Below are 23,300 nucleotides of genomic sequence, written 5' to 3' on the forward strand. Positions count from 1 at the left end.
AACAACATGATACAATTCATAATTTAGACAAGTTGGCTTTGGCTGCAGCTGGGACTTGGTTTAGAGGGTGTGCTACTGCAAGCAGGAAGCAGTGGAGATAGAAATGGACAAAATGCAAGGCATATTCTTGAAAGCACAGACTTGATGGATTGAATGGGGAATATGAAGGAAGAAATAAAGGATGGCTCCCAAGTTTCTAGCTTTGGTAGGTAGCTAGTGAACAATGGTGTCATTTCCAGAAATAGTTAATTCTAGGAGAGAACCAGGTAGTTGAAGAAAATCAAGAAGCCCACTTTGGATATAATGAGCTTGAGTGGGCTAAAAGACATTCAAGGAGAGAATCTGTCAAGACCTGCCTGGACGGCCGGGCACAGTGGCTCATGCCTGTAATCCCAGCACTCAAGAGGCCGAAGTGGGTGGATCACTTGAGATGATGAGTTTGAGACCAGCCTGGGCAAGAGCGAGGCCTCGTTTCTAAAAATAGCTGGGCATTGTGGCAGACACCTGTGGTCCCAGCTACTTGGGAGGCTGAGGCAAGAGGATCGCTTGAGCTCAAGAGTTTGAGGTTGCTGTGAGCTGTGATCCTAAGGCACTCTACTTAGGGTGACAAAATGAGACTTTGTCTCAAAAAAAAAAGGACGTGACTGGAGCCCAGAGGTCAAGGTGGGAGATAAATTTTTCTATCTTTTGGCTGCGCAGAGCTAAAGCTGTGACTGGATAAATCAAGAAAGGGTGGAGGTAGGAAGAGGGCCCACTGACAGGTTCAACAGGGAAGAGTCAAGGAGACTACGGGGTAGCAGTGAGCCGGGAAGAAACCATAGTGTGGCATTAGGACACAGATGGACAAGGGACAGACTGTGTGACAGGTTGCTGAGAGGTCAATAAACCAGAAAACAACTACTGGACTTGGTGACGGGGAGGTGAGGGTACCTCTAGTGAGCCAGTGGAGAGACCCCAGACTGGTGAGAGGCTAGAGTGGATGGACAATTTTAGCAATCTTTTATTATTTTAAAATTTAATTTTGAGCTGCAATATACTTTCAAATGTATCGCTAGTTTTGTATTCCCTGTATTTCAATGAATCTTAAGACTACCTTTATGTACCCTAGGAAATAATTACCTTTTATAATTTTTCTAAGAGACAAAAGTCTCTTAAATAAAAGCGGTGACTCCCAGGAAGGCTATGTTAACCAGTGTGATCAAAATATGTCAAATGGTCTATAAAACCAGTACATGGTGCCCCATGATCGTATTTATGTACACAGCTATGATTTAATAAAAAAAATAAATAAATAAAAGCAGTGACTGGATGAACTAGAGTCATATTTTACATGGCCCCACATACTTAGTACTGATAAAGGTTTTAATTGTAAAAGACCCTATTAATAAGTAACAATATCATGTTGTCACTATTTTTGTTTATTTAAAAATTACTGGATGTATTCTAAGGCTTGAATTTTGTCCTAGAATGATAAATGAAAAAAAAAAATATCAAAGTTGCTAAATAAAAGCATGTTCTAAGTGTATAATTTTCATTAAAAAAATCAGTTGCAAAGCAAAATTATTTTATTATTAAAATCAATTGTAACATTTGCTTAAATATTAGAAATGGCTCTGAAATTTTAACTGGTAGCCGGGCACTGAGGCAAGAGAATCGCCTAAGCCTAGGAGTTTGAGGTTGCTATGAGCTGTGACACTAAAGCACTCTACAGAGGGTGAGAAAGTGAGACTGTCTCTAAAAAAAAAAAAATTTTAACTGGGAAGGGGCATAATTTAAAAAATGCTGCTCAACTGACAAGGCAACAGCCACTAACAATTTCAATCCCCCCTCCAAAGATGCTGCTCCTCCAAGCCTCACGGAGCCACAGCACTGAACACGTCCTGGGAACCTACCCTGTCCTTTCAGTACGCGACGTTTTGAGATGACTTCAAGCTAATCTATTCCCTAAATCATGCCCTGTCCGACATGGACATCAAGCTACAAGGAAGGACAAAAAGTATGTCTTTTAAGAGCTCCTTTTCCTCAACTTGTGTAACAAGACATGCAAGAGGGGACGAGAATGCTCTGCTAGTGACCACCGCGGCCCTCACTGCCATCAGGTATTTCAGGTGAAGGTTAGGGTTTTGAGCACAAGAGAGAAAACACTAATTATTGTGCAGTAACTTCCCTCAGACTCCCAAGGTCACTCAGCTTCTGCCAACTATCACCCACCTCATCACCCATCAGCAGAGAGGTCAGTCTGCAAGGGCTCCCATGCCTCCTCACTGGTTTCTGGAAACTACCTTGGAGCCTTCCTGAAGGCAGTAAGGAAACTCTCAGGAAGGAAAGGTTCTTCTTGAAAAGCCCGATCGAATGACACAAATGAGGACTAAGGTTTGCAGCTATTTTATTTACAAGTATACATTTAACACAATGAAATAAACACTGATATATTGAAGCCTAGTTAATAGTAGTGTAACAATGTATCATTTTGATGATTACATTATTTTAAACATCAAACTACGCTGAAAAATTAATGTCAATAAAATTCTTGGTCATAATATTAAGAAATACAATATATAAATTGAAAATATGATTGCTCAAAATTTGAAAATGGAGTGAACTCATTTGGACAGAGTCAGAGTTTAACATAATCTGAAAGGGGAAAGGGTAGGAAGCTCTGACCCAAATGATATCTTTCAGGTTAACAGAAGAGAAAAGTAGCATAGTTTATCTTAAAGGATCACGGGCAGTCTGCTGCTTCAGGTAGAGTGTATTCCCAGTGTCCTCAGGTTCCGCAGTAGGATTACATCACTGAGCATGAAGACTTTCCTTGTGAAGCTGCCCCATCAATTTTTTCTGCCTCCAAAATTATCCTTCTAAAAACATCAACCGCAGTCTGGAAAAGAAAGACAAAGCCAATCACACTGCCAGTCTGAAAGCAAAGCTCTGACAACCAACTCACCATGGAGGCCCTCCTGCTGAAGAATTCTGATACAGCCAGAACTTCAGGGCCCTCCCAGTGAGGCACACCCCACACCTGACTCCAGACCACATCTAACCTCATATTGTGCCTCTGACCCCCTTCCCCTGGTCACCACAAAGAGCCCAAGGAGTTACCATTCCTGGCCTCCACCCAGCACCTCCTGTCCCAGTCTCCAGTACCCTCCCCCAGTGTCCTCTGGCTTTCCACGGACCCCTCTGCTGCCTAGCTTTAATTTCCCTTGAGAAGCAGCCTCCCTGGTAGCCCCTTCCTTCTCTGATATCCCTGACACCAGGGGGCATCAAGTAGGGAAGTCACCCTGAGCTTGCTATCCCCACAATATCCTCCCCCAACACCCTGGCTTCTCCTCTCCACGGTCAAACCCTACCAGTTCTCCACAATGAGGAGCCACGGTCCCCGGGGACAAGAAATCCTTTCTTATACTGCAGGAGGATGAGAACTGTCAGTCTTTGTCCTTTAAATATAGTCGTTGTGATCTCAGAGAAAATGCCATCAGGAAGTGCCTAGATCTCATTATTTATAGCCACCCCTCCTCTGTCACCCCAATTTCAAGTTATCTACCACATATCTTCCCAGCCCACTATGGCTAGATATCCTGAATGCCTCAGGGAACCCGATTCACTTACCCCACTATTCCATCTTCCTTGTCCCTTAACTGCTTCTTATTCTCACTTTCTTCCTCAGCCAGCTTAAGACCCCATGGTCCACCACTGGGTCCCTAAACTTCACACCCCTTCTCTACCACTGCCATTCACCCAGTGCCTGAAGCCACAGCCAATGCCCTGACTGCCCACTTTACATCCATGACCAGGAGCCTCGCATGGACCCTCGGTGTTGCCCAGTAAGCCAACTACACCCCCTCAACTTGTCACTCTCCAGAGAAAGGCCATAGCCTGTCCTTTCTCCTCCAATTTCCCTCTATTCTCACACCGAGTTGAAAACCTTGTCTTATATATCACTGGCCAACAGAAGACACATTCATAATAGACCACGACGTATCTGAGCACCAAACAGACCCACCCACTCAAATCTGGGCTCCCACGGGTGTGAACAAGGTGTCTACACTCCTGATTCATCTAAAGCCAAACCGAGGCCTCAGACTTCTTGCCTGATTCAGGTCACCTGATTAGAGAGCACTGTGTAGAGCAGTGGTTCTCAACCGGTGACGACCCCACAGGACCTGTATTAAAGGGTTGCATTAGGAAGGTTGAGAACCACTGGTGTAGAGGAAAAAGGAACAGATGTGGGTTAGATTTAAAACTTGTCCTAGTTCTTACACCACATAAGCTCAGAGTGATCTTACAGAATTCACTTAACCTGTTTGGACCTTAATTTCCTCACTTCTAAAATGAGATGGTTTGATTAGATGAGCCTAAGAACAGCATAGGTACCCAATGAATGTGTGGTTCAATCAAAAAAACCAGGTTTACTGCCTCAACTGTTACCCCAACTGAACTGATTCAGATAAATCCTTTGCTATCTGGAACATGGGAACCATACACAGGTTCAGCATCACTCCACGTGAGAACACAGGAAGAAAGAGATTTGGCTATCAGGGCTGAGAGATGATCTACCAGATACACAGATGCTGTGCTGAATGTTATAGAAAACATCAAAGTAAATGACACTGCCTCGCTTCTCAGAATTAAGAAAACAAAGAAACTATTATTCCTTTCAGTTGACAGTTGTTTTAAGATAAATGAATTGAGAAAGGATCAATGGGAAGGGGAAACCTATGCATGGCCTGAAAGACCAGGGCCTTCCCATCGTGGGGAAAGAGCTGAGCAGGTTGGGAGAGGCCAGCACGGGAGTTTCCTCAGAGAAATGGAAGTGTATTAATCTTCATGCAGCTCAAACAAGATCACATGCTGAACACACTTTCAAAACCGTAAACACTCACATGAACGTTAATAAGTAAGAAATGAGGAAAGATGAGGCATTCTGAAAGTGCCCACCATTTGGGAGTGGGAGTAGTTTGGTGTGACTGAAACATACAGGGATGTGGTGAGAGAAAAAACCAGAAAAGAACCAGTCATACACCACAGGTGGCACACAAAGGGCTCTGTCTGAGCCTTATTGCACAATAGTAGGTGGTTCTCTGACAGTTTCTGAGTCGACACCATCTCATGAGTAGGTACAGAAAGTTAAGGGCAGCAAAGGGAAATATACTGGTGAGAAATAATGGAGGGAGAGGCCCTAAGTCTGGGTAAAAGAACACGGGTCAAAACTAAAACAATGAAAATCGTCTGAAGCCTCTGGAACAGAAGCCTCCTGAGGACATGCCTTTAACATCTGCTGGGCTGAAAGTGGTAATAAATGCCAGTGAATGGCTCTTAATCACTTCTATGTTAAAAATAACACATATATCTCACTCAGTTTCATCCCACAGAAAAGGGTGGGGGGCAGCTACACAATTACTGCCAGAGTGTTTTAAGATAATTCTTGCTTCTTTCCCATGTCTCCTCTTATTTCTGTAACCAGCTGTTAATAAAAAACAAAAATAGTATGTCCAAAAAAGGGCAGTATTTTCTTTACTATTAACTTCTATTAACCACAAATGTCCTAATGTTCCACGGTAACTAGAATACTGACTGAATTTATAAAAACATAAACAGTATCTTCCCAAAGCAACCCAGTACTCAGTATTGGAAATGATAGAAGGGCAGTGCCTGTAGCTCAGTGGGTAGGGCGCCGGCCACATACACCTAGGCTGGTGTGTACAAACCCAGCTCGGGCCAGCTAAACAACAATGACAACTGCAACAACAACAACAGCAACAACAACGACAACAACAAAAGCTGGGCATTGTGGCGGGCGCCTGTAGTCCCAGCTACTTGGGAGGCGGAGGCCAGAGAATCGCTTAAGCCCAAGAGGTTGAGGTTGCTGTGAGCTGTGATGCCATGGCACTCTACCCAGGGCGACATAGTGAGTGAGACTACCTTAAAACAAAAAGAAAAGAAAAGAAAGAAAGAAATGGTAGAAGGCTAAAAATTAAACAGGAGTGATAAAGACAGAGGTCAATGCTGACCAAGAGGAGAGCGTAACACCTGTGGCTGATGAGAAAGCAATGTGAGATGGGGTTTGAAAATGTGTACCTGATTTTCTTTAGCAGAAGATTCCAAAAAAGCTGCATTCCAAGATTCTGCCAAAGCTTTTCCTTCTTCATAACTGATCACCCTAAAGGAAAAAGAAAATATTAAAGTACTTTGCTCTTTATTATATAAAATATCTGTAATTGATTTACGAAACAGGCTCCACTTTGATCAATTTTTCCTTGTGAAGCAGAACCATGCTCTGACTAAACATCATCATCAAGAATGGAACACAGGAACATTTTCATCACGCCTGAGTTGGGAAGTGGAATAGACATTGCCTTATGGGGTTATCCATGCTCCAGCAAACCCTTCCAGCTCAGAGAACATGACTGTACTTTCCACTACTCCAATGTTGGTAACAACCAGCTATTTTCTGGATAAGTTTTAAGCACACAAGGCCTGGAGAAATTGTGAAAGGGCTCACAGTTCAAGTCCATTGTGTGCAGGCTGCAAGAATTTCTTTCCTGTCACCGAATTCCATGGTATGAGATCCTTGCCTCTCTTGCTCATCACTGTAATTCCAGCCCCTAAGAGTATTGCTTAATGAGTGTGTGCTACTTTTGTTTTTTTTTTATTTTTTTTTGCAATTTTTGGCTGGGGCCGGGTTTGAACCCACCACTTCCGATATATGGGGTTGGTGCCCTACTTCTTTGAGCCACAGGCACCGCCCTACCTTTGTTTTTTTAAGAGTTTGCTTTATGCAAAATGACAGACAGCCTAAAGATAATTTCCTATAAATTTCTCTCTAGAGGAATGTGAGACTTATATTGAAGTTTTGCTTCTGCTATGCACAACCATAACATTTCTCAATAGAAATGCTATAATCAGGCGGTGCCTGTGGCTCAAAGGAATAAGGCGCTGGCCTCATATGCCAGGGGTGGTGGGTTCAAACCCAGCCCTGGCAAAAACAGCAAAAAAAAAAAAAAGAGAAATGCTATAATCACAATAACCTTGCCATCAGAATAATTTAAAATGGCACTCCAATGACTAAACCACCTCGGACTTGATTCTGTAAAGCAATCATTTAAATGCTACATACCTTTCCATATGCAGGTCTTTCTTATTCCCAACCAACATAATAGGTATTCTATTTATAAGAAAAAAAATCCAAAATGAACTAGTCAGTGCCACTTTTATTGCTCAGAAGATACTACTATCACATGTTTATCTAACAAGAGATAAAATTATACTATACTTACTGCACTTTCCCCACCATATCCAGCAATTTGCCATGGATAACTTTAATCACTTCAAAACTATAAAACAAAAAGTATGAAATTAGACAACCATTTTAATGTTGATGTTTTATTATGTTAAATTTTAATTTATTGTTAATACTTCGTAGAGATGGGGTCTCCCTATGTTACATACGTTGGTCTCAAAGTCCTGGCCTCAAGCAATCCTCCTTGGCCTCCCAAAATGTTAGTGAAGCCACTGCACTCGGCTTTAATGCTGAAGTTTTTATGATTATAATAGAACTATAAAATGTCACAGATTCACCAATTCAACATAAACTGAACACAAAAAAATTTTATTTTTCCTACCACTCTTTCCACAAGTATGTGTATTTGATGCTGGGTAATTCTTACTGAGAGTATTCAAAGTGAGGTATGTGAGATATTGAAACAGGAAAGTCTAATATTGGGCTGAAAGATACAGATACAATTTTTTTTTTTTTTTTTTTGTGGTTTTTGGCCGGGGCTGGGTTTGAACCCGCCACCTCTGGCATATGGGACCGGCGCCCTACTCACTGAGCCACAGGCGCCGCCCTAGATACAAATTTTAATCTCCCAATTCATCCAGCAACAAATAAACTATTTAAAATTTGCAGAATTAGCTACAGCACCCAAGTACTTGCCTCACTCCCCTTTTCGTTTCTAGGTACATGCATTCTTCGGGTGAAGACAAACTCTAGGCTTTGAATCCAATCCATATGCTGAGGACTCTAAGTTAGAGGTGGCTCATACTAGCCAAGGGTATCTTAGACCCAAGTCTGCAGTACAATGTGCCACAATAATGTTCTGAAATCTGCCTGCTGGGGTTTATACCACTTGTCACGAACCATTCCTATCTTCACCTAAAAACCTACCGTAAACGTTTGCCTGCACACCACTTACTCTACCTTCGAAGCCTACTCAGAATCTGACCACTTCTTGCCCCCTCCATTGCTGACACCACATGCACCAGCATCTCCACAATAGCCTCCTTCCCTTCCAGTCCTTGCCAAGCAAGGCCACCATCTCTACTCCAACCCCGATCTCCAATTCCACTTCCTGCTACTCTCTCCCTCCTCCTACCCAGGAGTGCACCGGCCTCCTGATTTAACAAGCATCTGTCTACTTGTGCCTGAAATGATGATGTTCTTTCCCTAAAGATCTTGAAACACGTTCCTTCCCTTCTTTTCATATCTACTCACATGTCAGTCTCAGACCTCTTCTGTTCACTCATCAGTCACACAATTCCCCCTGCCTTATATTTCTGGTTAGCACTATCACAGACATACTACTTCACACCTTCATCTTTTCACTGTTTGTCTCCCACACCAGAAATAAGCTCCACAGAGACAGGGATCTGTCTGCTCTGTTCGCTGTTGTATCTCAAGCTTCGCAACAAGTAAGCTTGCTGAATGAATCACACTGTGCTATTTTAAACCATGTACATTGTTACTTTGATAAAAATAAAAGTTAACACTCTCCCTCTCCAGCTCACAATGGGTTAATCACCGGATGTGGGTGCCCTCAGTACCCGGGGTTCCATTATAGAACCACAGTTCCGGGTGGCGCCTGTGGCTCAGTGAGTAGGGTGCCGGCCCCATATACCGAGGGCAGCGGGTTCAAACCCGGCCTCAGCCAAACTGCAACCAAAAAATAGCTGGGCGCTGTGGCGGGCGTCTGTAGTCCCAGCTGCTCGGGAGGCTGAGGCAAGAGAATTGTGTAAGCCCAGGAGTTGGAGGTTGCTGTGAGCTGTGTGACGTCATGGCACTCCACAGGCGGCAAAGTGAGACTCTGTTTCTACAAAAAAAAAAAAAAAGAACCACAGTTCCCCTCCATGGGCCGTACCTGTCTACCTCCTATTCCTAAAACCATGTGACCTCTTGCAAAGGGTACAGTAACCAGTTATGTGAGACAGTAATAGCTGAAAGACCCAGGGCTCCCCAGCCTCCTGGCAGCTATACCTTGTTAATCTCCCTGAGTGAAGGCTGGCCCTAGAAGACTTGTAATGAACAAAGTCGGTAAAAGAGATAGGATGTCACTTCTGAGGTTAGGTTATAAAAGACTGACTTGTCTTGTTGGAAATTCTCCAACTCTTGTGTGCTTGCCCTGGTAAAGAACTGAGGTGGCCTCTGGCCAGTGAGGGACTAAGAACCACGGCCCAACAACTCTAAAGAACTAAATCCTGACAACCTGAACCAGCCTGGGAACAGTAGAAGGGCACTGGTTCTTCGTGGGTCTAACAGACTACATTAGGATCAATAAGAGTATCTTAGAAGGGCAAACTTAGATTTTATTTAAAAAAGAAAAGTTTCTCTAAAACAGCAGAGAGCTATGGCTATCTTAGAATGGACCGAATGTGCAAAGCAAACCTGGAAGAACTTAAAAAAGGTTATTATTACACCAAAGTTTTAAGGAGTCATTTTATCTTCAGAATAGAACTATGACCAAAGTGTAATAGTCAAATTACAATTTCTTAGCCAACCCTACTTAAATGAGTTGCCAGATTGAAAGGTTGAAGCCAGCAGTTCTTGAATTACTAGTCATAATCTAGCATTAGAAAATGTTATTGGCCAGGCACAGTGGCTCACACCTGTAATCCTAGCACTCTGGGAGTTCCTGAGCTCATAGGTTTGAGACCAGCCTGAGCCAGAGCCAGAGCCAGAGCCAGACCCCTGTCTCTAAAAATAGCCAGGCATTGTGGCAGGTGTCTGTAGTTCCAGCTACTTGAGAGGCTAAGGCAAGAGAATCACTTGAGCCCAATAGTTTGAGGTTGCTGGGAGTTGTGACACCAAGGCACTCTACCAAGAGTGATAAACTGAGACTTTGTATTAAAAAAAAAAAAAAATTATCAATTTAGTGGGTTTTTGTTTTTTAAAAAGTAGCATTTTACAAAAGAAACAGTGCATTACATATCAGTCATATGTGTATTTTCACTGTAATAATTTGTGTGCTGTAGCTAAAAAAGATGTCCAAGAAACAGTCTTAGGTAGTGCGAGCTTAACAGTGCATTTACAGAAGATGGGATCCATTTGTTCCCAAACTTGTTTATGCCAGTAAATTCATCAGAAAAGTCATAATTTATCTTATCAACTTTTGAAATGAGTATGCAGAGTTTTTGTTTCTCTGGAAACTAAAAGTTAAATATTGTGGCTTGATCTACCAAAAACAGTGCTCCTTATAAAGGAAAGAGACTGGTGGGAAAAATCACACTCATCTGTAAAGAGTTAAGATGCAGACTATTATCTCACTCTGCAGACACGGAACTGGAAATCACAGCTGATGCATTATGGATACAGACAACACAAGATGGGTAAACTCGTTCAGAGATGATGATTTGAAGATGTCAGATTAGTGACTGAATATCTATTTGTGCTTTAAAATAAAACCCTGGAGATTCGTATCATCTTTCTCATTTTCTTCATTAACCAATGTTTTAAAGTAACTATCCTGCCTCAGATAAGCTTTCTGATGAATCAAATGTTGATAGCTGACAAACCCAGACGTTTGCAAAGTGATGTGATTTTGCAATGTCAACTTGACAGTGGAGATGGATGAAAAGCCAAATGAAAAAGCTCTTTTCCATTCTTAGAAGCTATAAAATAGGCTGCGTTTTTTGCTTTATGTTAGAAGAAATAATTCTCCAGGAGCTTTATGAAACAAAGGAAAGTCTTATTTCATAAAATGATAAACAATGGCTATAATTTAGGTAGAAGCTAACTTCAGTGAAAAGGTTAGACAGTTCTGATTAATAAATTGGTACTGCTTAGATACCACAGCAAGCCTTTTCTGCATTGTATTAGGCCATAGTATTCTCGAGTATATAAGACGTTTAGGGAGCAAGTTTTCATATTTTTAAATGTAGCTTTTTGTATTTTTCAATTTCCCCAGAGACGAATACTATATTTTCATGATTCTTGAATGTCATCTAATTTGTGCCCACCAAAAAAGGGAGATTAAAAAAATGCATTAAGAACATTTTTCTACCCATTATTTTAATTCCTCAGAGTAACAATTCATACCATTGTCTAATAAAATTATAATTAAGAGTAATGGAATGACCTTTGAGAATAGTGTTTTTAGGAAAATTGGTAAAACCATGGGAATTTATAAATAAATCTGATCTTCCAACATTCATCAGATTATTGATATATTAAATCTGTTCTGGTTAAAGTATTACATGGCAGTCATGTAAACTGAAAATCTTGGAATTTACCAAACATATGAGAGCTGAATACGAGTTACGTATATAAACAAATTTTAAAAATATATATGAAAATCATTGTTTTACTATTTAAAGTGTGCTTGTAAGTCAATAAAAATTACACCAAGCCCCAAATAATATCTGGAGAGTGGTTTCATGCATACAAATCTAATCCAAGCATTCTTTTAGTAACAAAGATGTAAATACACAAAATAGGTAGAGAGGTATCCTTCTACCATTGAACAAGGGATATTATATAGCAAACTACTACTTTCAAATAGTAGGTAATATGGAAACATGTATATTACATAGTAAGTAAAAATATAAAAACATTAAAAAATACATAAAACTGCACCCAGAGAGGAAATATAAGTTCATTAAAGCAATCATTAAAACAAAGAAATACACTAAGATATTAACAGAATCTATGCTTCTGGGGTAATTACATTGAGGATAACTGATACCTTACACTCCGGCTTTCACATTTCCTCAAAATTGGGGAAATTTTCACATTTCCCCAATTTTCCTTCAGAATCTGACACTCAGTTTTGGTTCAGGCATGAGCATTCCCAGCGACTGCCAGTATGGAATCTGTTTATAAGAATGGCACAGTCCTAAAACATTGTATGTAAAATATGCTTCCTTGCCATGAAAGAAAACGTCACAGAAAAGCTGATTGAATTTTCACTAGCAATAGAGTGTGTGCTGGTAAGGAGCAGACACTGCCCAAGATGGTGGCCACTGGCTACACGGGGCTCTTGGGCACCTGAAATGTGGCTAGTGGAACTGAGGGACTAAATTTTTAAATTTTGTTGTCTCTTAATCAGTTTAACTAGCTACCTGCAGCAAGTTCTAATGGATAATGCAGGCCCTGACTGCGGAACTGGAGAGACAGATCTGAACCCCAGCACTGTCAATACACTGTCTATGAACCTTGGGCATTCAGTTTGTATGTAAAGTGGGCAGTAAAACATCCCTGGTAAGGGACTGTTCTAGGTAATAAAGAAATGATGTGTATGTAGTCAAGAAAGTAGCAAATTCCCTAACATGTCCGGCACATTTCTTAGATGTTTGCCACCCCCCATCCCTCCACTGGCACTGACATTTTCATAGTCTTCAAAGACCAGCCAGCTATTCTAATCACAGACTCCTCCTTGTGACAATACATGCTACCTGCAATAAGCCCTGATAACAGAGATGATGACATATGAAATATGTGGCTAGAATAATCAGAATCCGTTCTTACCAATAAACACAGTGGCTCTATTTTTACATAGTAAAGAGAGACCGTACTGCTAAAAGGTCTTCTTTCATAAATGGTTAAGGATAAAATAGTCAACAAACTGAAATCTCCAAATTGTATTAGAAAGTCTATCTCACATTAATATGGTGAACACACACAAAGTAAAATCAATTCATGCACTTCTCATTTCAAATAGCATAAAAACATCAAGTTTAATCATTATCTGTCTAGGCAGCTTGAAGTAAGAAAGTTTTTCATTCCATCAGTGTAACAGAACACAACTGGCATGTTTTACTCTTAACCACCTGGTTACTCCACAAGAAAAATCACTAAAAAACATTTAACCTAATATTTAACCCTAATTGTTACTACCACTACCATTACTAATCCAAGCACAGCCCTTTAAAGGATTAATGCTATCTATGCACAGCAATAAACTAGAACAAGTGGCAGAAGTCTTACCTTTTGATTGATGTAACAGAATACACAAGAATATAACCATTAATATCTATGGAGTATGTCTGAGGAAAGATGGAATATTCATCCTATGGAAGAAAAAAAATGACATTTGAGTAATCTTCATATAGCATAATAATTATCTTTACTTAATGTTTTTCATGTGCTACTATCGGGGTCCCTTCGTGGTTGCCACTTATAGGGGCCCGGGCCTGGCTAGGTCTCTGGCCAGCTTATTTAGGTTCTGGATGTGAACCACTAGGCTACTTTGCTTGGGAACAATTGCTCTTAGGTGCCTGAGGGCTATTTGTTTAGCAGAAGAGAGAGAGAGAGAAAGACAGTATTTGAGGGAGTAAAGCAGTCTTAGTAAGAAGAATACATCTCAGCAGTCTTTCTTAGAGAGACACACTGTGCAGGCATTCTTCAGGCAGGAGAAGCGACAGAGTCAGAGTGAGTGTGTCCGTGATAGAATGCGTGCTCTCAATTGCCGTCTCCTCTAGCCTCTGACAGACACACTCCTGTGGCTCTTAACACCGCAGGTGTAGGGCCAATCACTGATGCTCTCGTCTCACAAGCTCTCATATTGGTTAGGTGAGCCAAATCCCTCCTCATGTCCTTTTCACCAAGGTGTTACATTACCAAGCTATACAGGTGTTTCTTAAAACTCTCACTCCTCCTTCCCATAAGCTATATGGGCTACTACATGCTACTTCAAGAAATCACAGTAAATCAAAGAAAACAAAATGGATCACAATATTATTCTAGTAACATGGCCCACACACTGAAGATTTAAGTGGATTGGAGGTAATAACATGCTTTAGACCAATACTGAAAAATAACTCTGGCTGTTCTGGAAGTTTAAGGGCAGGGCTAATGTCATCTATAATTAATTCCTGGGAGAAAAGGATAGAAAAATTGCAAAATGATTGCTTCTGTGATCTTACATCAAGGGACAAGTACTACCACCTTTCTTTTATGGATGAGAAGTCCAGAATCTCTTAGAGCTCACAAGAAATTTACAAATCCTACTAGTTTATTTCATATATCTGCAGTTTCATATTTGAAACTGTCATATTATTAGGTCAATAAATCTGAAATGTTCATTTTTGAATTAAACATTTAGTTTATCATATCTCAAACAAGCAGAGTACAATTAATCAAAGTATGTGCCTGAACTGTGGACGTGGTTTTGCCATCTTAATAGTAGCCTGTGTATGCCAGCAGTGAAGAAGCCTGAAGAGCTAGTGGTCCAAAGCCACTGGAAGATGTGGCATTCAGAGTAAGGTCTGGTGAATATGGTGGATGACAGAGAGCTTCTAAGTCCAGCTTCTGTAGTTTGAGCAGTGTTGTTTGTGCAACATGTGGTTGAGCATTGTCTTGCTAGGGTCTTGGCCTGTTTCTGTTGATCAATCTCAGCTGCTTGATCATAAGCATCCTCATCATGTCATACAGTTGGTTGCAGCAGACATCGCCATAATCAAATGACCAAGTTTCATGAAACTGTAGTGGGTAATAGTAGCGCCAGACCACCAGACAACTTTAGCTTTTTGTAATGAATACTCAGCTGTGGACTGTGTTTTGGTACTGCATCTTTATCCAACCAGTGCACCAAACACTTGTGATTGTCAAAAATAATCCATTTTTTAATCACAAGTAACAATACAGTTTAGAAATGATCTGCATTTATGTTGTGACAGCAAAGAAAGGAAAACTTCAAGGCAACTTATCTTTTGATGCTTGTTTAATTCATGGAGAACCCATCTATCCAGCTTCTTTACCTTGCTGATTTGTTTCAAAATGGTCCAATATTGCTGGAATAGTAACATCAAACCCTGCTGCTAACTCATGTGTAGGTTGAGATAGACTCACTTCTACTACGGCTTTCAGCTCATCATAATCCACCTTGGTCTCAGGTTGCCCACATGGCTCTTTTTTTTTGGTAGAGACAGAGTCTCACTTTATTGCCCGCGGTAGAGTGCAGTGGCATCACAGCTCACAGCAACCTCCAACCCTTGGGCTTAGGGGATTCTCTTCCCTCCGCCTCCTGTGTAGCTGGGGAATACAGGCACCTGCCACAATGCCCGGCTATTTTTTTTTGTTGCAGTTTGGCTGAGGCCGGGTTTGAACCTGCCACCCTCGGTATATGGGGCCAGCATCCTACCTACTGAGCTACAGGTGCCACCCCACATGGCTCATTTTTAAGATTAAAATCAACAGAATGGAACTTATCAAACTATCACCATACTATGCATTCTTCTGCCACATCCTTGCCAAACACTTTGTTGAGCTGTCTGCAATGCATTGGTTCCATGATGGAACTCATATTCAAAAATAACACGAATTTTTGACTTATCCATGGTTTCACAAAAATTGTTCTAAAAAAAATCTGAAATATGGTGGTGCCTGTGGCTCAGTCGGTGAGGCGCCGGCCCCATACACCGAGGGTGGCGGGTTCAAACCCGGCCCTGGCCAAACTGCAACCAAAAAATAGCCAGGCGTTGTGGCAGGCGCCTGTAGTCCCAGCTACTTGGGAGGCTGAGGCAAGAGAATCGCTTAAGCCCAGGAGTTGGAGGTTGCTGTGAGCTGTGTGAGGCCACGGCACTCTACTGAGGGCCATAAAGTGAGACTCTGTCTCTACAAAAAAAAAAAAAAAAAAAATCTGAAATATCATCACAAGCCAAAACGTACATTTGAAAGAATGTAGAGAGAATTCTTCTCTCTTTCAATTAAAAAAAAAAAAAAAGAAAAAGAGAGAGAGAGAGAGAGAGAGGAAAGTGTCAAAGTGAAATGTCAGCGACCCTAACTATCAAGTTTAGGACTTAAGGAAATCGGACATCTCTTGTTTAACCTAGTATTATGTAACCTATTCTCTACATGTCAGTCCCAATAGTTTGAGCATCAGTCTGCAGGTTGTTAGATGGCTGCCACCAGCATTTGACAGAGGGGGGAATCAAAGCACTATGCTCATTCAGTGTATCCTGACTTCCTGGGGACCAAAAAAGTTACTTTACTGAACAACTTTAGCGTAATTAAAAATGAAGGTTTATATTACACAACAGTGTATTAGTCTCTTTCTGAAACTTGGCTTTAGACACAGAATTATTAAAGCATACAAAAAGTTCTTATGCCAATGCAATTTTTATTAGCATGTGTCATTGTCTAGTATAAGTTTTTTTTTTTTTTTGTTTTTTTTTTGAGAGAGCAGTGCAAACTCAAAGGCCTAAGCTCCAGCAATCCTCAACCTCCCAAGTAGCTTGGACTATAGGCCACCCATCACTACACTGGCCTAATTTTTTAATTTTTTTATAGAGATAGAGTCTCACTATGTTGCCCAGGCTGATCTCAAAGTCCTGGCCTCAAGCAGATCCTTTTACCTTGGCCTCTCAAAGCACTAGGATCATAGGTGTAAGCCACTGCGCTTGGCCTACTAACATTTTTTTTTCTTATTAGAAATGTCATTGTTAACATACCACATGTCCCAAGCACTACTATCATGTCATGTTACCAGTGGATTAACCAGCAGTATGTTAACCTTGCAAACCCACAGTATAGTTATAACTACTGTTCCTGACATCCCAGAATTATTACCTTATGATTCTTTAATAAAAATAAAAACAATTAAGTTTTACTATTACTTCTTTGATATAATAAGATTAAACATAAAATCCTAAGTGATTTTAGTCACTAGTTCACTTATAGTAGATCCAAAATTCAAATTACCTTTACCTTAGAGGGAAAATGTGGAAATCAAAGAGTAATGGTGTTTAAGAAGTACTGTATAAAAACAAGCAGCTAGGAGGTATGATGAGGGGAAAGACCTCAGCTGTAATGGCAACCAAAACAGGCGATAAAATTCCTAAAAACAAATGTAAGAAAGTAATAGCATATGATCATATGGAGAAAATCTTAAAATACCCCCAAAAAAGCATTTAAATATGCAGAATCATCAGGATATCTATTGACTAATACTAAATTAATATAGAAACATAATATAATATAATTCTGATACTACTAAAAAAGAAACTATACTTCCTAACAATAGTCATTGTTGGGGCAGGTGACTGGAAACCATAAAGCTATAGTAATTCAAGTAATGCTGTACTGACTCATAAATGGAGCAGACTGTGAAATCTAGAAAGACTCAAATAGACGAGAATGAAATGTATGATACTATTGGCATTTCAATCACTGAAGATAAAAAGAAAGCCTTAACTAGATGTATAAGGACAAGTATGGAGCCACCTGGGTGTGTATAGCTAAACTGGACCTCTAATTTATACCTTGGCAAAAATGTATTCCAGAGGAAGCAGAGACTTAAAGATGAAAACTATGTACACAGTTGATGGGAAAATTTTTAAAAAATCAATTAAAAAAAGATTAGTAAATTCAACTACATGAAAATGAGAAAGTTCTTCAAGGCTGAAAACCTCTGAAACAAAAACTATAACAAAAGACAAATTGAAAACAAAACAAAACCCTGCATCTCAGATCATACATAAAATGGTAATTTTCTTCACACATCAAGGAATCTCTCAAATCAACAAAAACTAACCATCCAAAAGGGGGAAAATGGCATAACATATGGACTGACAGGATAATTCGCAAGAAGAAAATGCAAATGTCCTTAACCACGAAAAATCGTAAGAAAAATGCATATTGAAATTACACTGGAATGTTATTTTTCAGATTTTCAAACTTATCAGATTGGCAAATATCTAAGGATTTATAACATACTGCATGGTCAGGGTGCAAGGACATGGGCCCTCACTGACCGATGGGGTGCAGGACTGCCAACAAACTGCTGATCAGTAGCAGGCTTATGACACAGCCAAAGTAGCTTCAAAATCTATTTGTATATACACGTGTAAAATACCTTAGAAGTATATACTAGAAATTGGTAGGCGGTGCTACTAAGACAGCTAGGGGTGGGAAAGATTAAGTTTTACTACTTAACTTTTTGTCCTGTTTCACTTCAGTATCATGTACATTCCCTTTTTTTTAAAAATAGCTTTTTAAAAAGATGAATTTGGCTACCTTATAAAATTGATGATTGCCACTGACTTGTCACTGAATTTAATTATTAATGCAGAATAGGCTAAATTCTGTTACCTCACATTCATTTTTATTTTTTAAGAGATACAGTTTCACTGTGCAGCCCAGGCTGTTTTCAAACTCCTAGCCTCAAAGCAATCTTCTGACCTCAGTGGACTAAGTAGCTGGGATCAAAGACGTTGGCCGCCATGCCCTGAAGCCTCACATTCCTACCCTCATATTCATTTAGGGTACAAGCTCTCACCTCAAAATTAGGCCAAAAATAAAATTATTTCACGTAATCTAAAAGAATCAATTTGTATTTAACATATTCATCCTCATCATCCCTAGCTGGGCAATTATGTCACAGTGGTGTAAATGCACTGATATAAATACTAAGCTGTGAAAAGTATGTGTTATCACATATTACAATAAAGCAATTTACTGTGTGTAATTCTACTCCTAAAATGTGTAAGAGTTAGTGAACAAATTTACATAGATTACTTTTGAAGGAATTTGTCCCATAATACTCTGAAACAACAGAAAGAGATGCCTGTGTTTTACCATCATGAATTCTAAATACTAAAATAACCTTTTATTTTATTATCTCCTACTGTGAATATAACCAACAACTATTAGTTGCAATAAGAACAAATTTTTCAAACAAGCTAAATTTCTTTAAATACTCTTAACTCGTTGCAACATACCCACTAATACGACCTCTACTAGTCATATTATTTTCTCCCTTTTGGTTTCACTATTTGTATTATTCTATCATTAAAACATTTAAAAATGTCTGATGGGTCAGAGTGCACTTTATGCCTTAGAACAAAACAGTACCTCAGAGGAACACATCTTCTACTTTGATAAAGAGAGTCACTATAAAGAAATTTTCTCTGTAGAGAAATGTTCATGGACAGATCTCCACTATTAAGAACACCTGCACTTCCACCATTCACTGTTAATGTCAACAGGATCACCATGCTAAGCCAACAGTCCAGCCTTAGTAGCACCAAAGCTCTACCACAAAAAAGCACATCCTCTTTGGCCTCAAAGCTAATAATCCCGTGAAGGTGGGTACCACAGTTACCACCATTTTCTAGATGAGGTGCTGAGGCTCAGAGAGGTTTTACTTTCTCTATGTCAGGCCTTAAACCCAGGCAAGTGTGACTCTAGAGCCCACATCCAGACAACTACCAATTACTACCTCCCCTGTTGGCCTGAAACAGAATGTATAGTAAGATTACATGGAAGCGATTATTCAATTTACATTCTTGCCTCCATTTTTTAGAAGCTTGAAGATTCCAAATAAAAGCAAACTGAAATCTTGACAGTGTCAGAGTCACACTACAAACAGAATGGCTACATTTCTTTGCCCAGGAGACTCTTAGGTTTACACCTATTGTCCCAGCATAATTATTACTAGCATTCTCTTCCCTCACCAAATGCCTTGGTTTCTTAGCCAGTTAACTCTGAAAGAAAGATACAAACTCTAAGAATCCAACATAATTTCCCACCTGCAGCTCTTCTCCATTAACTTCTAAGATGAGCTGTGCCATCTATGTCATGGGTCCCTGAGAGACTTCTATTGGTCCCCTAGTCCCCAGATAATTCTGATCTAATGAAGATGTCTGATTGCTAAAGTACATTATACTGACCGTCAAGTGGAAGTGAGTAGGGTGGATGAAGGAGGCATAGGTTCTAGCTCTGTGTACAAGCTCAAAGAGAAAAACACAATTATTTTATTTTCTTCAAAGCATCCAAAATGCAAACTCCATGGTCTTCTCCAATGCTTACACCACTCAATACAGTTATTTTCTTTTTTCTTGTTTTAGAGACCAAGTCTCTGTCACCCTGGGTAGAGTGCTGTGGTGTCACAGCTCACAGCAACCTCAAACTCTTGGGCTCAAGTGCTTCTTTTGCCTCACCCTCCTGAGTAGCTGGGACTACAGGTGCCCGCCATAACACCTGACTATATTTTTAGAGATGGGAATCTCACTCTTACTCAGGCTGGTCTGGAACTCCAGAGCTCAAGCAATTCACCCACCTCAGCCTCCCAGAGTGCTAGGATTACAGGCGTGAGCCACCACTCCTAGTCTCAATACAGCTGTTTTCTTATTTCACAAGGGGCCACACTTTCCTTCTACACTAATTTCAAAATATAAAGTAGACAGAATTCACTCTAAACCCATAGGACCTGTTATGTTACATAGTCTACTCCAGTTCCCAGGTTCTAGGAAAAAAGTCTTTCATTTAACATGGAAGACCAGATCATGCCACACCCACCTTCCTGTTGGTCTGATTCTTTGTCAGTCACAAGACACAAAGGCAGAAGAGTAAGCAGAAACCCGGCTTCTGTATGCTCCACACTCTCTGGTGAATAAGGATTGCTTCAGTCTGACAGAATGGTTTCTATTAAGGGCGGGACTGCGTACAATAGTAATGGGGCAGCTAAGCTGTCAAAAGGGACTTTGGTCCAAGTACTCATTGTTTTCCCACCCTGCTTCCGGTCAATCCCTCTGGCAAGTCATTCTACACTGCTGTTGCATTACCTAACGTATGAGTACCCTTTTTTGGTGGCATTCTACACTGCTGTTGCATTACCTAACGTGTAAGTACCCTTTTTTGGTGGCATTCTACACTGCTGTTGCATTACTTAACGTATGAGTACCCTTTTTTGGTGGCATTCTACACTGCTGTTGCATTACTTAACGTATGAGTACCCTTTTTTGGTGGCTAATTTAACCTTCAGCAATTACCTACTGTCTAGTAAATCAAATCAGCATTCCCTAATCCAGTCATCACTCTCATAGCCATTCACCAGATAATTTAATTATATAAACTAAAGGCACAACTCAAATTGGATCTTAGACTCTAACCAAATTGGTGGTTTAAGGTCCAAGTCCTCACAAGATGAAATCAGCTCCTTTCTGCCCTGTGCCCTTCTCATTCCTTTCCCCTATAAAAGATTTACTTTTGATCTTAATATAGGAGAACACATTATTATTATTATACATGGGGAGAAAAAGCACTAATGATTCTCTAATCTTTAATTCTAGAATTAAAGTTTAGAAAATAGAAAACTAGCACTAGAACTAGAGGGCTAGTGTAATAAATGATTACTTTTACAATGTTAAGAATATGTTTAAAATAATTCTAAAATAGAAAAACAAGTTATTTAAATAATTGTCTTAGAAAAGACGAAGTAGACAGCATATTGATATTCAGATGTTCCTTTGACTTATGATAGGATCAAGTTCCAATAAGCCTACTACAAACTGAAAATATCCTAAGTTGAAAATGCATTCAATACTCCCAATAAACTCACAATAGAGTTGGGAAACCATAGGTCAAGCCATTTAATGCAGGGACCATCTGTGAACAGCATGAAGGGTTTTCATGGCACAGCTGTCGTGTTTAAAAATCAGGGCTAGAGCCAGGACTATTAGAAAAGCTATACACGATTCTGAGATGCCAGAGGTCACTTACTTGCCCAGCTGTGTCTACAAGCTGAAGATGATATTCTTGTCCATTTACTGTGATCAACTTTGTGAAAGCTACAGAGAAAAAGGGAATTAAATGTTAGTTAAAAGTCTAACAAAAAGGTCCCATGAAATAAAAAAAGAACAAACTTTTAGGTTGTACGACTTCTCCCCAATTTCCATTACTTAACGAAGAAACATTGGCCGACTAAAATCAAGCACCGGTAAACCTTGAATCTTTTTCAAAAAAACTGAAACGAGGCAATAATTTACAGTCCATAAAAATGGTCTGAGTGCTCTGTGGTGAGTCCTTCCTCTTATGAAAAAGTGAAATACATTACATAAATAAATGAGGTCTAGAATGAACCAAAAACAATTAATTTTCTGTTAATTTACAGGAAGTCTGCTGCCAAAGCACAAAGAGCTAATATGTATGTATTAAGAAGTGCTAAGAACTTTTAGTTCATAAAAACATTAACAATTTCATTGACATAAAACACGAAGGAAACAGCTGTTATGTTGAAGCCATCATTCCCACTTAGCGTAAGGATCTAAGCAATTTGTCACAACTTCTTTTCCCAAGGAGAAAAAACAAAGTCAGCCTCAAATAACTTCTGGAAAAGTCAATTCAGAATTCTAGGAAGACAGACTTCAAGCCAATATAGACCAAAAAAAGGTAAGAATTACTAATACAGTAGCAGAATAGAAAATAGCCATCTGGAACCCTGACAAGGAAGTGGAATGAACTTCTTCTGCATACCCAGCTGCAGCCACCTTGACTTACAAAGAGCCTCTGACCTCCTGGCTGGCCATTCTGTGCATTTAGCCAAGCAGCAGGCTTTATTCCTTGCATAGCTGAGAGAGGTTTCACTCTGTCCACAGCCAAAAGGCAAAGCAAAAACAGATGAATGGAAATTATGCAAGAAAACTCTTAAGTGAGAAGGAGGACAAATAGATCTTATCTAAATTATATGAAGATAGCTGAAAGAGAAGCAATAATCAAAGAGAATCACAGCAGCATCATATTTCTCTAATGCAAGCGGGGTGCTAGAAGTCACATGAGGGAAGATTACAGAATAGTTTGTGCAAGCCATTGGCCACACGTTATAGTATTCTTTTTTTTTTTTGAGACAGAGCCTTATTTTGTCATAAACCAAAGCAACCTCAAATTCTTGGGCTCAGGCAATTCTCCTGCCTCAGCCTTCTGAGTAACTGGGACTACAGGCACCCCCCACAATGGCCAGCTATTTTTAGAGATGAGGTCTCGCTCTGGCTTTAGGCAGTTCTCGAACTCATGAGCTCAGGCGATCTATTCACCTTGGCCTCCCAGAGTGCTAGAATTACAGGAGTGAGCCACTGCACCCAGCCTACTTTATAGTATTCTTGTACCCTTTTTGGAAATTGTCACTTTAAGGAAAAGTTTAATCAGGGGAAAAACTGAATCAGAACATTTCAAGATGGGGAATATCCAATATACTTGTTTCACTAATTCTAAAAACAAGTTTTAAGGTATTTTTTCCACTGTAACCTTTCAGAACTTGGGAAAGATCTTAAACTGCCAGAGCTTTCGGTCACTGTCAGACAGGGGGCAGTCA

At 40.0% G+C, this 23,300-nt stretch overlaps 1 protein-coding gene across 1 annotated transcript in view; it reads right to left on the reverse strand.

The window, feature by feature from the left end:
• Positions 1 to 2,371: 2,371 nt before the first annotated feature.
• RHEB (Ras homolog, mTORC1 binding) overlaps positions 2,372 to 23,300 on the reverse strand; it is a 51,435-nt gene continuing 30,506 nt past the window's right edge. The window contains exons 3-8 of the mRNA XM_053609132.1: positions 21,713 to 21,780; positions 13,199 to 13,281; positions 7,278 to 7,334; positions 7,118 to 7,165; positions 6,079 to 6,160; positions 2,372 to 2,878 (exon numbers count right to left, since the gene is read on the reverse strand). Coding sequence (XP_053465107.1) covers positions 2,786 to 2,878; positions 6,079 to 6,160; positions 7,118 to 7,165; positions 7,278 to 7,334; positions 13,199 to 13,281; positions 21,713 to 21,780 — 431 coding nt within the window. The 3' untranslated portion in view covers positions 2,372 to 2,785. The remainder of the gene's footprint in view (positions 2,879 to 6,078; positions 6,161 to 7,117; positions 7,166 to 7,277; positions 7,335 to 13,198; positions 13,282 to 21,712; positions 21,781 to 23,300) is intronic.

The sequence above is a fragment of the Nycticebus coucang genome, chromosome 11 (assembly GCF_027406575.1).
Source record: "Nycticebus coucang isolate mNycCou1 chromosome 11, mNycCou1.pri, whole genome shotgun sequence".
Taxonomy (NCBI): domain Eukaryota; kingdom Metazoa; phylum Chordata; class Mammalia; order Primates; family Lorisidae; genus Nycticebus; species Nycticebus coucang.